This window comes from Callithrix jacchus, chromosome 4 (assembly GCF_049354715.1).
Source record: "Callithrix jacchus isolate 240 chromosome 4, calJac240_pri, whole genome shotgun sequence".
NCBI classification, from domain to species: domain Eukaryota; kingdom Metazoa; phylum Chordata; class Mammalia; order Primates; family Cebidae; genus Callithrix; species Callithrix jacchus.
Genome location: NC_133505.1, coordinates 110,933,283 through 110,949,034, shown reverse-complemented (window position 1 = coordinate 110,949,034; position 15,752 = coordinate 110,933,283). Strand labels below are relative to the sequence as shown.

At 35.4% G+C, this 15,752-nt stretch overlaps 1 protein-coding gene across 20 annotated transcripts in view; it reads left to right on the top strand.

Moving 5' to 3' along the window:
- The window catches only part of HACE1 (HECT domain and ankyrin repeat containing E3 ubiquitin protein ligase 1), a 100,966-nt gene that overhangs the window by 41,425 nt on the left and 43,789 nt on the right, over window positions 1-15,752 (top strand). For 15 of the 20 annotated variants that reach the window (XM_078369880.1, XM_078369879.1, XM_035296407.3 and 12 more), the window contains 4 exons: window positions 2,437-2,519; window positions 10,920-11,016; window positions 11,188-11,289; window positions 12,246-12,352. In XM_078369880.1, the coding sequence (XP_078226006.1) occupies window positions 2,437-2,519; window positions 10,920-11,016; window positions 11,188-11,289; window positions 12,246-12,352 (389 nt within the window). The remainder of the gene's footprint in view (window positions 1-2,436; window positions 2,520-10,919; window positions 11,017-11,187; window positions 11,290-12,245; window positions 12,353-15,752) is intronic. The other 5 variants (XM_078369886.1, XM_078369885.1, XM_078369884.1 and 2 more) reach the window with 1 other exon arrangement.

Sequence of the window (15,752 nt, the reverse complement as noted above, 5' to 3'; positions counted from 1 at the left end):
ATTCTGAGTTTCATTTTTCTGTTTGTTGTAATTTTTGTTTTTCAGGTTAGAGGCCTGCTTCAGTTGTATTTTAAATATTGTCTGTTCATTCTTGTGTAATGGTGAGGCACTCAAATGCTGACTGGAAACCTTATGTACATGGGTTGAGTTGTTTGTTGACTACTTGGTTTGATTGTACACCAAGGTTTCTCAGTCTCAACACGGTTGATATTTAGGATCTGATAATTCTTTGTTGCGGGGGCTGTCAGCTGCATTTTAGGATGTTTAGCTGCATCTCTGACCTCTACCCACTAGCTGCCAATAGCATTCTCCCTTCCCCAGTCATAAAAATAATGTTGCCTCATGTCCCCAGGGGGAAAATTTAGCCTTTGTTGGGGACTACTACCCTAGACCCATTGTCCTGAATTGGGCTATTTCTTTATTTTTTATTTTTATTTCTTTTTAGAGATAGGGTTTTGCTTTACAGATAGGGTCTTGCATGCACCACCATGCCTGGCTAATTTTAAGCTTTTGTTGTAGAAATGGAATTTCTTTAAATTGCGCAGGCTGGTCTTGAACTCCTGGCCTCAAATGATCTTTCCACCTTGGTTTTCCAAAGTCTTAGAATTATAGGCATGAGCCACCATGCCTGGCCGAAGTGAGCTGTTTCACTGGGGACTTTCTAATGTCAGTATCTTTAAGATTCTTTTCTTATGCTAGAGGAAGCTTCTAATTCCTTCTACTTGAGATTTTTAGCCTACCTGCTGGATTTCCGGGAACCTGGTAGAAAATGGAGGCTGAAGGTTTTCACTTAATTAGTTGTTTTTACCATGGCTTCTCATCTTTTGCTCTACCTGTGTTTCTTGTCTACCAGTCTAGAGCCTCCCTGTTTACTTTGTGCAGAGAATAAACTTCCCATCTTCCAAGAGAGTATAAAGAGCGATAGTAACTAACTGGATGGGATGGGAAGAAAGGTCCTAGAGGAGGGTCTGTTTCTTTTATTTGGCTTTCAACTATTCCTTCTGTTTTTAGCTCTACATAACTATCTATTTTCCAAGATACCTGGTACTTCCAATTCCTCTGTTCCTTTTTTTCCCCTTAATGTGTGTGTTTCGTAGTAAGAATTTAGTTGCTTATTCCATTTAGTTGGAATTCCATTTGTGGCCATTAGACTTCAGCTTTCTTTGATCTGCTAAGTCAGTTACTATTTCTCCATTTGCTTGCTGTCTTTCCAAAACTTACTGACTTATCTAGTATGCTGTTGTTTTCTTTCTTGTTCTTCTTCTTTGGGTATTTCGTCTTATTATTTTACAGATATTGTACTTTGTTTAAAAGCAGCAATAAAGATGAAGAGATGTGTTCGATCCAGAAGTAACTAACAGTCTAATTTCAAACTATTTTATTTTATTTTTAGACATGGGGTCTTGCTCTGTTGCCCAGGCTGGGGTGCAGTGGTGTAATATAGTTCATAGTAGCCTTAAACTCCTGGGCTCAAATGATCCTCCTGCCTTAGCCTCCTGAGCAGCTAGGCCTACTACCGTGATGTGCTACCATGACTAGTTAATTTTTTAAAAATTTTTGTAGAAATGGGGTTTCACTATATAGACTAAACTGGTCTCAAACTACTGGTCTCAAGCCACCTATTGCCTTCTCAGGTTTTATGTTTTTACATTTTCTTCCTTTTAGCAGAAAATACTCAATGAGGATTTTAGGAATAAAACCATAAAAGTGTTTTTAAAAGGTTTTCAACTGATCCTTAGTCATCGGATGTGTATTTTTAAGATTTTATGTTAGTGTACTCTCTCTTAGTATGAGTTAAATGATTGGAAGAGTAGAGCTTAGGGGAGTAAGTATTTATTAATGTCAATCAGTGAAATTGAACCTGTATATCCTACTGTTAATAGCAGGAGGGCATTTTAGCTTTTTAAAATGTTGTACTTTAATAATTATGCTCTTGACTTTGGGAAAGTTATTACTCTGGTGCTTATTTTTTGTTTTAGAGGTGAAAAATTTGGTATTTAAAGCAATTTAAATTCATATCTCTAAAGCAATAGGGTCTAATTCACTAGACACATGTGGCTGTTTAGATTCAAATTAGCTGTAATTAAATACAATTAAAATTTTAGTTCCTTAGCTGTACTTAGCCACATTTCAAGTACTTGGTAGCCACATGTGACTACTGACTACTTATGATACAGTGCTGCTCTAAAGACTTCCAGATTAACACAGTTTCTGTTACATTGATAATTCCACATATATTGTGTTGTGCCTGAGAAACTTAGAGAGCTTACAGAAAGTTGAGTTTGCCCAGCTGTAATAATTGTCACGTGCCCACTCAGTTCCTATGTAGAGCTTCAAGTTGTGGGAAGAACTTTCCTTATAAGGATTAAAATTGTGGTAATTGTATCTTTTGTTTGACTCTTCTGGCTTTACTTTTAATTATTTTTTTCCCCTCAGACAGTGCAATGCTTGCTAGACAGTGGTGCTGATATTAACAGGCCAAATGTATCAGGAGCCACTCCATTGTACTTTGCTTGCAGGTATGATATTTTATATTTCCAGATGCTCCTATTAAAGAATGTTGTATATATACTCTATTTCCAGACACATACATTTCTTTGTATTTTCTAAAACTCACTTGTTGTCCCACAAATACTGTGCTGTCTTTTAAGATGAAGTATACTCTTTCTTTTAAAATAAAGTATTATGGTTCTATTACTTAACTATATGAGGAAAAGTATTTTCTGTTATATTTAATTGCCATTGCTTTCATGTTATATGTGAGAGCTTTTGGTTTGCTTGATTACTTCAATTTTAGACTAACTACTTATTAACAAAAGGCAAATCAGTAATCTGGTAATTCCCATAGTTTACTGTGTTGTGTAACCAGGTCATTTCCAGTGGGATAAGCTGTTGGAATGTATCTTCTTCCAGAGCCATGTCTTTTCTTTCTCTGTATCTATAACCAAAAAAAAAAAAAAAATCTTGAGTCATTCTTGTTAGTATTGTTATGCATGATGTTATTTTTGTATTTCCATATTGGTTCAGTTTCTTGACGTGTACATTTTGTTCGCTTATTCATTCATGTAATCAGCAGATGTTTAATTAGCACTAACTGTGTCATGAATTGTTGTAGGTGTTATAATACAGTAATAAACTCTAGTCCCTAAGGAGCTAACAGTATAATTATACACATACAGTCACACACCAACACCCACACACATACATAAAAATAGGTACACACATATATATTATATATTATGTAAATGTAGTTTGCAATTAGGAGCAGTTCACAGAACAGTGTAGTGATTCCTCTTTTTGATTTAAATTATATGAATTGTAATATTTATTTAGGCTTTTATATTCAGATATAGAGCTCTCCAGAAAACTCCTGTCTTCTTTTTTCCTGTTTTTTATTATTTTATTGGAGGTTGGTTTTAGGTTGAAAGATCTGCTTTTTTCTTGTTTAGTTTCTTGTTGGGGTCTCTGATGTTCCTTTGATGAGACTGATTCAGATCATCTATTTAACAACCTTGTATTAGAATTCAGGGGCTTTTGGATTTCTAGACTTCCAGATCTTATCCAATACCAGCCATTTTCTTACATTGTATTTATGATTTGGTCGCTTGGCTAGATAACCTGTTCTTTCCATAGTGTCCTGAATTTATGAATAATATCGTCACTTGATTCCCTGAAATCATATTCTATCTTGAAGGGTTATCTTTAGATCAGACCTTTCTTTGAAGCTCCAGATTTGAATGTCCATCTGTCTGATTTACATCATCACTTAGAAATACCACAGAATCTCAGATATAAACATGTCAAAATAGAGCTTCAGATTTTCCTCATCAAACCTTTCCTCCAGTTTTTTCTCATCTTAATCAGTAGAACCCTTATCTTCTCAGTTGTTTAAATTAAAAATGATTAGATTATTATTTTTTAATTTTTCTGTCAACTTGGAATTTATTAGTAAAGTTCTGTAAATTACGCCTTCAAAATATGTTTGGAATCTCAACTTCTAACTCAACCGAAACCACCTTAAAGTTGTTACCTTTTGCCTGGAGTACTGCAGTAGTCTCTTCACTGGACTCCCTGATTCCTATGTTGTTTTCATCTAAAATCTTTCCTCAGCAGTCAAAGTGATCTTAAAAGAAAAAAAAAAAAAGAATCAGCTCTTGTCGCTTTGTATTTAAGCCCTGTATGTAAACTTTTCAGTGCCTCTTTGTTGCATTTCAAATATATTCAGGTTCTACCTTGGCCTATGAGACTTCCATGATTTCACTCTTGTTTAGCTCACTGTATTTTAAGCACATTGATTCTCTTTGAGTTCCTTAAGTGCAACCAACTTAGCAGGCTTTTCTACTTGGTCTTTGTTTTGCCTGAAATCTTCTTCCCTAGGCTTTTTATAGGGCTGACTGCTTCTTATTCATGTTATTGCTTAATTAAGTTACTTTTTAGTGAACAATCTAGGAACGCCTTTCCCCAAGTTTTTGATTGCAGTGTCACAGTCATTTCCTTCATAGCACTTCCTGTTTTGTAGTTGTTTATTTACTTGTTTATAGTCTGTCTTCCCTACAAGCCTGAAAACTCGATGAAAGCAGGAACTGTATTTATTTTGTTTACCACTTTATGTCAAAGTGTGGTACAGTGTTTTGCAATTATATGCTTAGTAGATGTTTTTGAATGAATGAATCACTCTGAAAAATATCTTATAAAAAATGCCATTTATAATAGTTGAAAGAATAGAGGTATATTAGTGTTGTGCAGAACTGGGATATTCCTATAATAGTTAGTCTGAGCTTAGGGATATGGCAAAAGGATTTTTAAGAAATATTCTCTCCTAACATTCCCATCACTTAGCTTCAGTTTAGCAAATATTAGATCTTTTTGAATAAAAATGCTTAAGCAAGTCTGTGATGAAATGTGAAACCAAAAAACAAATTCATTGTTGTAGAATAATAATAGATATGGAACGTGGTTCTTCTGCAGGAACACTTTTAATTTTACCTGTGATATCTTGATATAGGTATAAATTAAATATAAACTATTCCCAATGTGTTGTTTCTGATAAACTAAAGGAAAAGGAATATATAAAATAGAACAAGTTAACCCCCAAGACAAATTATAGGGCTCTAAGATAAAGGTTAAATGGAATATATGGTTTTTATTTGTTGAGAAGTATTATTAGATATAATCTATTATGTCATATTTAAGTGTCAACTACTGAAACTGTTTTCTTTGTATTTGAATTTTGCAATTAAATTTAGAATGGTATTAAGATACAAGGGAAAGAACCTAGGTTGTGGAGGCAGATTCAAATCCCTGCCTCCAAAGCTACACAACATTAGTCAAAATTCTTTGACTCCTGAAGCTTTGTGAAATGGAAGTTGATATCTGCCTTGTGAGATTATTGTGATGATTAAATGCGATGGCTTCTGTAAAGCATGCTGCAGGATATTCAACTTAGTAGTTGATAGGTGCTCACTAAGCTCTGACACACTTCTTTCACTCATAAAATCATATTGTCTTCATGTAATTTAGTTGCTCTACAGGGTTTTCTTTCTAAGAAATGATTCTTCTTCTGGCTCAATTTCAGCTCATTGCAACCTCTGCTTCCGAGGTTCAAGCAATTCTTCTGCCTCAAGCCTCCTGAGTAGCTGGGAGTACAGGTGTCCACTGCCACACCCAGCTAATTTTTGTATTTTAGTAGAGACAGGGTTTCGCCATGTTGGCCAGGCTGGTCTCGAACTCCTGACCTCAGGTGATCTGCCTGCCTTGGCCTCCCAAGGTGCTGGGATTACAGGCATGGGCCACCGCACCTGGCCCTGAGCACTGTCTTATAATGTAGTGCTCCTGTGAGTCATTTTCAGATGGATTTTGACCTAAAGTTATGATAGAAAGGGTTTTCCAGCCACTTTTCTTGTCTGAATACTCCGGGCAGGACATTATAACTCATTTAAACTATATACCTCATGCTTTCTGTTGTAAAAAATATAGGCACACATTGATTTATTTTCCCTCTGCCATCTTTACACACCTTTGTTTTCAGGTCTTTTATATAATTGCTACCAATATTTCAAATCCTGAAATTACTAGATTGGCTTTATATTCAATCCTGATGTTCCCAATTCCCTCAACTGGGTTCTTCAAATGAAGGTTGGGATGTATAATGGTTTTCAGGTATTTTCTGTACCTGTAGATAACTTTTGTTCTATTAGGAAAAGTAAGATTAGTTGGAATTGTATAGATACAGAAAATTAGTGAGACATTAGTGGAGCTTTAGAGGTCTCTAGTAGAGTCAGAAAGGGCTAAGATTCAGAATGTGGATTTGTAACTACTGTGAAGCAATTCCTTTCAATTAGAATATTCCAAATCAAAGTAGCCACGTAAAAGAGTTCTTAGACTTAAAATTGTAAACTTTTCACATAGGAAGGGACCTTTAGAAAATATGATCTCTTTGTTTTGTAAGGCATTCCCAATAATAAATATTTGAACTGCCTGTACTATTTATATTTTGGCCAAATTCTCAAATTTATAATGATGAAAGAGTCTAAAGTTAGGAGGCTGAAAGTTTTTGAGAAACTAGTTCTAAGTGCTTTAGAAGTCACCACAGGTTTCTTATTAAATTTTTGTCAACTTTTTAGTTTTCATAAAATACATAGGCATTTTCTTGAGGAGAGTATTATCTCAATTAATATTAAAAAATTGAGACTGTCTCAAAAATATTAACTCCATTTATAAAGAATGATTATCTGTTGAGTAATTTTTACAGTTATTTAAACTGAAAAATCTTTTATGCAACACTCTGAGCAGTTGGAAAGAGGATTGCTAATTGAATTACAGATGAGACACTTGAGTCCCTGTGTTGTTTCTAACAATATTATTAGCTGTTGTTTATTGTTTTAAAATCTATTTTAAAACTTATTCTTATGTTTAAATTATTACTTTTTAGAGACAGGGTCTTGTTCTGCCACCCAGGCTGGAGTGCAGTGGCATGTTCATAACTCACTGCAACCTCCAACTCTGGGGGTCAAGCAATTCTCTCATCTCAGCCTCCCAAGTAGCTGGGAGTATAGATATGCACCACCACACTCAGCTAATTAAAAAATTTTTATGTTTAATAAAGTCAAGGTATGTTGTCCAAGTGGCTTTTCAACTCCTGGCCTCAAGTGATCCTCCTGCCTCAGCCTCCCAAAGTGCTGGGATTACAGATATGAGCCGTGGCACCTGGCTCTTAATCCGTTTTTTGAAATGAAATGTCAACTGATCATAAATGAGATTTCTGTGTAGTTTTAGAAATTACTCTGGCTTTCTAAAAATGTTATGTTAGTATTTCTTTTTCTTCATGCTGATTATCCTTTTTTGCTATGTATGGTACTGAGTTATTTTGAGGCTTTTTTATTTACCTTGTGTATTTAACATTGTCCTGTCCTGCTTATACATGGTGATCTTGTCTGTTCATCCTGTCTGATCCCCATTGCATTGTTCTCATAGCACATATTCTCCTGTGTCTGATACCATAGTTTTTTGAGTACCAGATTATTTGCTTTTAGAGGGCATAAAACATAGAGGGCAATCTCTATGTTTATTTATCTTGCTAGAGCAGCATGATATGGACGAAGGATTTTGGAGTCAGACTGGTGCTGTGAGATATAGCACAATTTCTCTTCAAAGAGCCTGCTTAACCTTTTATTCTTTAATTTCCAGTACCCCCACTTTTTCTTCTCCTTTTCTTCATTCTGACTTTACTACATGCCCATACATGCCACAACACTGGTGGTGTTATCAACGCCAGCTCACATTCCTTTTCTTATTTTTTAAAAAAAATTAGCTCTCTAGTTCACCACAGACGACCCCTTCCTTCTCCCCTCTCCCCCATCACATGTCCTTATCTAAAAAAGTTTAAATGTTTAGCCAATCAACTCTAGTTTAAATTATACAGTCCAACCCTAGCCAGTATGAAAAAGACACAGAGACAAAAGTCATGTTAAAAATAAAAACTTCTACTCTCCTTTGTTCAAAGTACTATCATGACAACCAGCCAATACAAGAGACACCCTTCTATACAAAAGTAAATTTACTTTGCTAAAAAATCCTTTGTCTGAGTGCTCATTTTTCCTTATGACTCCAAGCATTATTTCTAATAGGTGCAGATTTAAATTCTGCTCTGCCGTGTAACTGTTCATCTTGAGCAACTTCGTTAAACTCTTGAGCCATGGTTTTCTCAATTGAAAAATTGAGTGAATACTCTTAAAGGAAAAACCTTAGAAAAGTTAAATTTAAAGTTTATTTAAATGATAAACCGTGAATCATTCAGAATCAGAAGGAGTTGAAAGAGCTCTTTCCAGCAGTGTGTAAGTAATGAGCTTTTATAAGCTGAATATGGAAGCAAAGTAGAGAAATCACCTGAATAGCTACCCTTATGTATGTATTTGCCTTATTTGGGCATGATGTGATGAGGCATTTGCCTGATTTGGTTGTGGTGTGACACATTGCCTGTCTGATTGGCTGAAACCTACTCTTTGTGGCCAAATATATACTTCCAAGTTAGATTGCAGTTTGTAACAGAGGAACTCAAAAGCATAGTGACAATCTCAGGCTAATGGCCTCCTGTTTGCTTAATTTAATGATGCTTATTAACAATGTCAGTATTAAGTCAGACTTTGGACAGAGCATAATGCTTGTTACCTAGTATTTCCTAAATAAACTGTGTTTCAGGTCTCTTGTTATTTTCTATAGTGCAGTGTTGTCTTTAATACTTATTTGTCAAGTGAATAGTGTAAGTTAAAGCCTGTAATATAATTCATTGAATGTATTGAGTACATGTTATAAGACAACTGCAATGCTTGGTGCTATGGAACAAATCTGCTGTCAAGAAATTTACAATTTAATTGGAAAAAATTGGACACATGGTTATTAAAGAACTGTAAAAGAGATATCGTTAAAATTGAACACAGCAGTTTTATAAAATGGATTCCTCAGAACCTTGGCTACTAGCAGAAGTATCACTATATCCCTGAATAAATTAAGCTCAAGTTAGTTGCTTTTCACTTGGCTTCTATTTTTAGGCATGTTAAAGAATGGAACAGTGTAAATTATAAAATAATAACCATTAGCTATGGTTTATAACACCTTGACCAACACTTTCAGCTTAATGACAAGTGATGCTTGATGAGGACTTCTTGCTTGATACTAGTAAAGCTGATTATTGTTGCTTTCAGAGGGATTGCTGATTTACTTACTTTTTTGATTTTTCTAAAATAAATTAGATATTATTCTTAAGTTCTGTCTTATTGGTATTAAGGAAGATAATCAGCATAATAATAAAGTATCAAGAGAGTGATATACGTATAATAACTGTTGTAGGGTTTCCTGGCACTAGATTCATAGTAGGATACTAATTAAGTTTCTTTTTTAAAAAACTTTAATTCCAGTTGGCTATAAATTATTCTTCATATAGTGCCATTTTGTGAAAGAGAATGGATGGTGTTTTGTTTTTTCTCAGGCATGGTAAATGTCTGAGAAATATGTGTAGTCTTTTTCTTTGTGAAGTGACATGACTCTTTAGGTAGTGTCATTGTGGAAAGTGTATTGATCTAGAAGCCCAGGTGCCTGAGTTGTAGTTTCACCTGTGCTTTGATTACTTGCTTTTCTCACCTACAAAGTACTTTTTGGATTCATGCTCTTTCAAACTGTACAACTTATTTAGGCCTGGCTTTTGTTTTCTTTTCTTTCCTTTTCTTGCTTTTCTTCTTCCTCCCTCCCTCCCTTTCTTTCTTCTTTCTTTTCTCTTTTCTTTTTCTTTCTTTTCTCCTTTCCTTCCCCTTCCTCTTCCCTTCCCTTTTTCCTTTTCTTTTCTTTCTTGGGGTTTCGCTCTTGTTACCCAGGCTGGAATGCAGTGGTGCCATCTTGGCTCACTGCAACCTCCGCCTCCAAGGTTCAAGTGATTCTCCTGCCTTAGCCTTGAAGGTATCTGGGATTACAGGTGCCTGGCACCATGCCCAGCTAATTTTTGTATTTTTAATAAAAACTCCTGACTTCAGGTGATCCACCCACCTCGGCCTCCCAAAGTGCTGGGATTATGGGCATGAGCCATGGCGCCCGATGCTGGGCATTTCCTAAGAATCAGCCTTTAGTATTAATCTCCCTGGATTCTAAGCTTATTTTTTATTGCCTTTATCTAGGATCAGATGAGCTCATTGAATAAGAGACTGGTAGAAATCAGTGGCTACTACCCCCTAAGTATCTTGGTCTTATCTCAGAGTGATAGTTACCAATTCTGTTTCTACAAGAAAGAGAGCAATCAGGGAATGAGGCATGTGGATAGGAGAGTTCATTCTAGGACAGAGTGAATACCTATCTGCAGAAGCCAGACTGAGTGCGTTGATAAAATGAAGGTGGAGAGTTAGATAGTATTTTTGAGTAGTAACCCTGCCTCATATTCCCCTTTCCCCCAAATCTTTAAAGTTTTACTTTTCTCCTTCCTTCCTTTTAATTTTTTTTTTTACATATACCATAAAATGTACTTGTTTTGACTCTTGAGGTTCTTTTGGATTTAGAAGCCTAGAGACTTGGATGCTTGTGGTAGGAAGAAGGTCAGCCTAGAGTTGCAAATGGTCAAGCTAAGGTGGAGAAAGGGATTAGGAAGTGAGTGTAAGAAAAACATAAAGCAGAAGCCTGAGTAGTAGTTACTTATCCCCGAAATATTATGACTTATTTTAGGAAATGTGACACAAATTCAGTTCTAAAATGTAATAGGTCACTTTTTGGTCTACATAGTGAAAGCATGGCGCTTAACACTGAGAAAAGTATTTTTCTGTGTTTCACATCCTCCTGTCTTAATTTTTAAAATTGTTACTCTTCCATTGACTCATATTATCTATCCTCAATTTATAAAGACTTTAAAAAGATTGTATTTTTAACTTTTTATTTCTACACAGTCATGGTCAGAGAGATACAGCACAGATTCTGTTGTTACGAGGAGCCAAATATCTGCCAGATAAAAATGGAGTAACTCCTCTGGATTTATGTGTACAGGTATGCTTTTAATTTATATTCTGAGCTCCTTATCTCTTTAATAGAAACTGAGAGTGGTAAAATTACTATTTTTCAATGAAGGGGTAGGTGCAAAGTTTTTTATTGTGTGAAAAGTATGACCTTTAAAAGGGATTGTTTTTAAACCTGACTAACTTTAAGTCTTGTTTTTAGGGTGGATATGGAGAGACTTGTGAAGTATTAATTCAATATCACCCTAGGCTTTTTCAGACTATTATTCAAATGACACAAAATGAAGACCTCCGAGAAAACATGGTAATGTGTTTGTGTTGGTAGCTTGTAGATGCTAAGCTTTATTCATGCTTAGCATATATGACGTTTTACAATCGTGCCTAGCTTAGTAATTTTCCTTATTGTCATAAATATTTTAGTGATTAGATTATCTGCATTATAGGATAAGGGTATATTAGATAATAATTAATATGTTTTTTGCTAATATTTGGTCATATAAATCTTCTGCTCTCTGGGTCTTTGGTCTCTCCTTAAGATAACTAGAATAGGCTGGGCGTGGTATCTCAGGCCTATAATTCCAGCACTTTGGGAGGCCAAGGTGGGTGGATCTCTTGAGCCCAGGAGTTTGAGACCAGCATGGGCAACAAAGACCCATTTGCTACAGAAAAAAAATAAAAATTAGCTAAGTGTGGTGGTACATGTCTGTAGTCCGAGCTACTTGGGAGGGTGAGCTGGGAGGAGGGATTGAGCCCAGAGGCTGAGCCTGCAGTGAGCCAAGATCATGCTACTGCCCTCTACACTCCAGCCTGGGTGACACAATGATGTTCTCTGTCTTTTAAAAAAAGAATATTCCATGGCAAGAGGAAAATAATTTATGGAGGAATATCGTTATGATTGGTAGTCACTAGTTTACTGAGCTATGTATTTGTGATAGTTTTAGTCTTAGAAAAATTGCAGAGTTTAAACTTCTCTTTTATTTTAGAAGTTTAGAATGAAATTTCCAAAACTATACTTGATGATTTTTAAATTTTATCTGTATTTATTATTGTTTTGTAACTGGGTGATTTTCAACAAAGATTTTATTATATATTATTATATCTCTATATTAGCTTTTAATTTATGCAAGGCAAAATAACTAAAGGACTTGATTTTGACTAATTGGCTTTAAGATACTTACTGAATTAATAGGTTCTTAATTGTTTGATAAGATTTAATGGATTACTATGCAATCACAGTTTTTTATTTGTAAAAAAACTTAGTTACGGCAAGTTCTGGAGCATTTGTCTCAGCAAAGTGAAAGCCAGTACCTAAAGATTCTAACAAGCCTTGCTGAAGTTGCTACAACAAATGGTCATAAACTGCTTAGGTAAGTGTTTCTGAATAGGAGGAAATCAATAGGTAGCACCTCCTGTTGGCTTCACCTCCTGAGTAGTTTATTCTGCGGGATGCCTTTTGTCAGTGATACCATGTTATCAAAATTTGCTGACTTCTGGTTTGTTTTGTTTGAAAGGACCAGGGTAATCAACTATTGCTAAAGAGATTTTAGTGTCTCTAAAGAGACGAAAAATAGAGCATACTTCAGTGAATTTGAGCCTATGTGTCTAGAATGATTACTTAACTATACATGTAAGTAAATGTACATGAAGAAGAATCAAGAAAGTTCAGAAATCTTGACTGCTGATTAATAAAATAAAAATAAAATTAGGTATAAACTACTGTTTAACCTTTCATTATACCCTCATGACTCCTTATAAAATTTTTTCTCTGAACTGACCCCCTCATTTAAGTTCTTTCTTCTTTCTGAAAGATCCTGTGGTTTTAATGGCTCATCACTAAGTTCATAGAGTTAATGCCTTATATTACTTGACTTTATATATGAAGTGTTTTCTTACAGATACACTTCTGTCTATGTGGCTGGCTACTCCAATTAGGAATAAGTAGCCATTGAGAAATGATTATTGTCTTATTATATCTTAGCCTACAAATTTGACCTTTGGATGCTTTCCCCTTTGTATTATTCATTTTACTAATTACTTCCACTCTTAATGGATTGACATGTCCTGATCTTATCCCACCTCTGTAGTTGCAACTGAAATTTCTTCCTCCCAACACCATGCTACTTCTTTAAATCAGCTATATTATTAAATTTATTATTTTAGCCATTTGTTTCCATCTTCTTTGGGACGTTTCATGTATGTCAAATTGGAATCACGTTTTGTACTATTTACTTAAAAGAACCTTTGCTAGGTTCCTTATACTTCATGATTCCAAGATCACCTTCTTCTGTTCTTTTAACCATTTAGTCTTTTTCAGCAATTCTACTCAATATACCATTTGTTCAGTTAAAAAATTATTCTATTTCTACCTTTGAGACTACTTATAGACTTTGTCTATAACAGTCATTGAATTCCAGCTTTCCATAATGCTCCCACTTAGTTATTCCCAGTAATTTATATATTTCATGGAACCCTTGTATGATTCAGATATGCTCATTAAAAGTATGGGCTTTGGAGTCAGCCAGACTCAGGCTTAAATCCAGATATTGTCATTTACTGTATGACTTTATCAACTAACTTTCTGGAGTTTCCCTTCAACATCCACGCATCCATCTAATACTTTTTTTTTTAGAGATGGAGTCTCACTCTGTTGGCCAGGCTGGAGTGCAGTGATGCAAACTTGGCTCACTGCAACCTCCACCTCCCAGGTGCAAGTGATTCTCCTGCCTCAGCCTTCCAAGTAGCTGGGATTACAGGTATACACCACCATGCCTTGCTAATTTTTTAAATTTGTAATAGAAATGGTGTTTCACCATGTTACCCAGGCTGGTCTCGAACTCCTAAACTCAGGCAATCCACCCGCCTCAGCCTCCTAAAGTGTTAGGATTACAGGCGTGAGCCACTGCGCCCAACCAAATGCACATTTTTGCGGGCCTACCATCCATTAGACCATCTGTGGGGCCTACCATCCATTTAGACCATCTGTGAGTTGATCATGAATAAAACAGACAAGATCTCTGTGTTGAAATTACATTCTAGTCAGGATTTTATTCCATTTTGTTGGAAACTGGTAATAAAAATCTTAATGAGTTGTGAGAATGAAATAAGATAATGCTGTAAAATGCAAAGCAGACGGTCCAGTATATAGTAGAGGTGACAATGGTTATTATTTTAAGTTCCCCTGTAATACCATCTAGCCTGCTTTCCTACATTAGAAAACTTGTTTTTTCTTCTTAAATATTTGTCATGTTGTTTATACTTCGGCAGTAATCAGAAAGCATTTATGTTTTTATGTATCTAGGAAAGTTTACTTTCATCACTTATTAAGCAGGTACTAAGCTAAGGAACATTCAAATATATTATTTCATTTAAACCTTACAGTAACTTTATAATGTAGATGTGATCTCCATTTTATGTATAACAAAATTGAAGTTAAATGATTTGCCAAGCTAATAATAAACCTGGATTTGTATCATCAGTAGTAAATAGCAGATTCTAGGTTCTAAGATAGCTTCTAAAAATGATGGGGACTGTGGGGTGGTTAGTGGGACAGGAGAAACAGGGTAGGAAAAAGGAATCTGTGGTCAAAACAGTAGTAGTTTTTTTTTTTTTGTTTGTTTGTTTTTGAGTCAGAGTCTCGCACTGTTGCCTAGGATGTAGTGCATTGGCGTGATCTTGGCTCATTGTGATCTCTGCCTCCTGGGTTCTAGCAATTTCCTGCCTCAGCCTTCTGAGTAGCTGGGACTACAGGCCTGTGCCACCATGCCCAGCTGATTTTTTTGTAGTTTTATTTGAGATGGGGTTTCACCATGTTGGCATCTTGATCCCCTGACTTTGTGATCCACCCACCTCAGTCTCCCAAAGTGTTGGGATTATAGGCGTGAGCCACTGTGCCTGGCCAACAATAGTAGTTTTTAAAAAATTGCTGGCCAGGTGTGGTGGCTCATGCCTGTAATCCCAGCACTTTGGGAGGCTGAGGAGGGAGGATCACGAGGTCAGGAGATCGAGACCATCCTGACCAACATGGTGAAACCCCATCTCTACTAACAGTATAAAAATTAGCTGGTTGTGATGGCACATGCCTGTAATCCCAGCTACTCGAGAGGCTGAGGCAGGAGAATTACTTGAACCAGGGAGTTGGAGGTTGCAGTGAGCCGAGATTGGGCCACTGCAAAATGAGACTCCATCTCAAAAAACAAACAAACAAAAAATTACTCTGCTTAACTGTATTGTCTCACCACTTACAATGCTATGTTCTAAATGCTTTATAGAATCTGTTTGTTTAGAATCAATTTGTTTGACCATTTTTAGCCTGTAAGTATCTCATTGTTGGGATTGTAGTGAGTATTGGTTATTAGTTAGAATTTATTGTACTGTTAAAAAGGTTATGTCTTAAGATGATTTCAAATACAGATTGTTTCCCCTTGCTGATTTATGTTTAATGATATTTTGTAGAGTATCTCACTTTTGTTCATTTATTTGTGAATCATTTTATGTTTATTAACCCACTATGTGAAGTAATTTTGACCTTTGTTTTAACAGAAGTTTTCATTAAGAAAGTAACTGATTCAAATATATGTTAATTAGTGACAATTAAGGTATTATCCAGCATACTTCTTGAAAAATTGGTAGCCTATTATCTAACTGATTTCAGGGATATTTGCTAAAGATGATAAACATTACTGAGACTTTTGCATGTAATGTTATATTTATGTTGAAATGAAAGATTTATCTTTCTGTATATTTATGATTGAAAGTAAATGTAGTTAA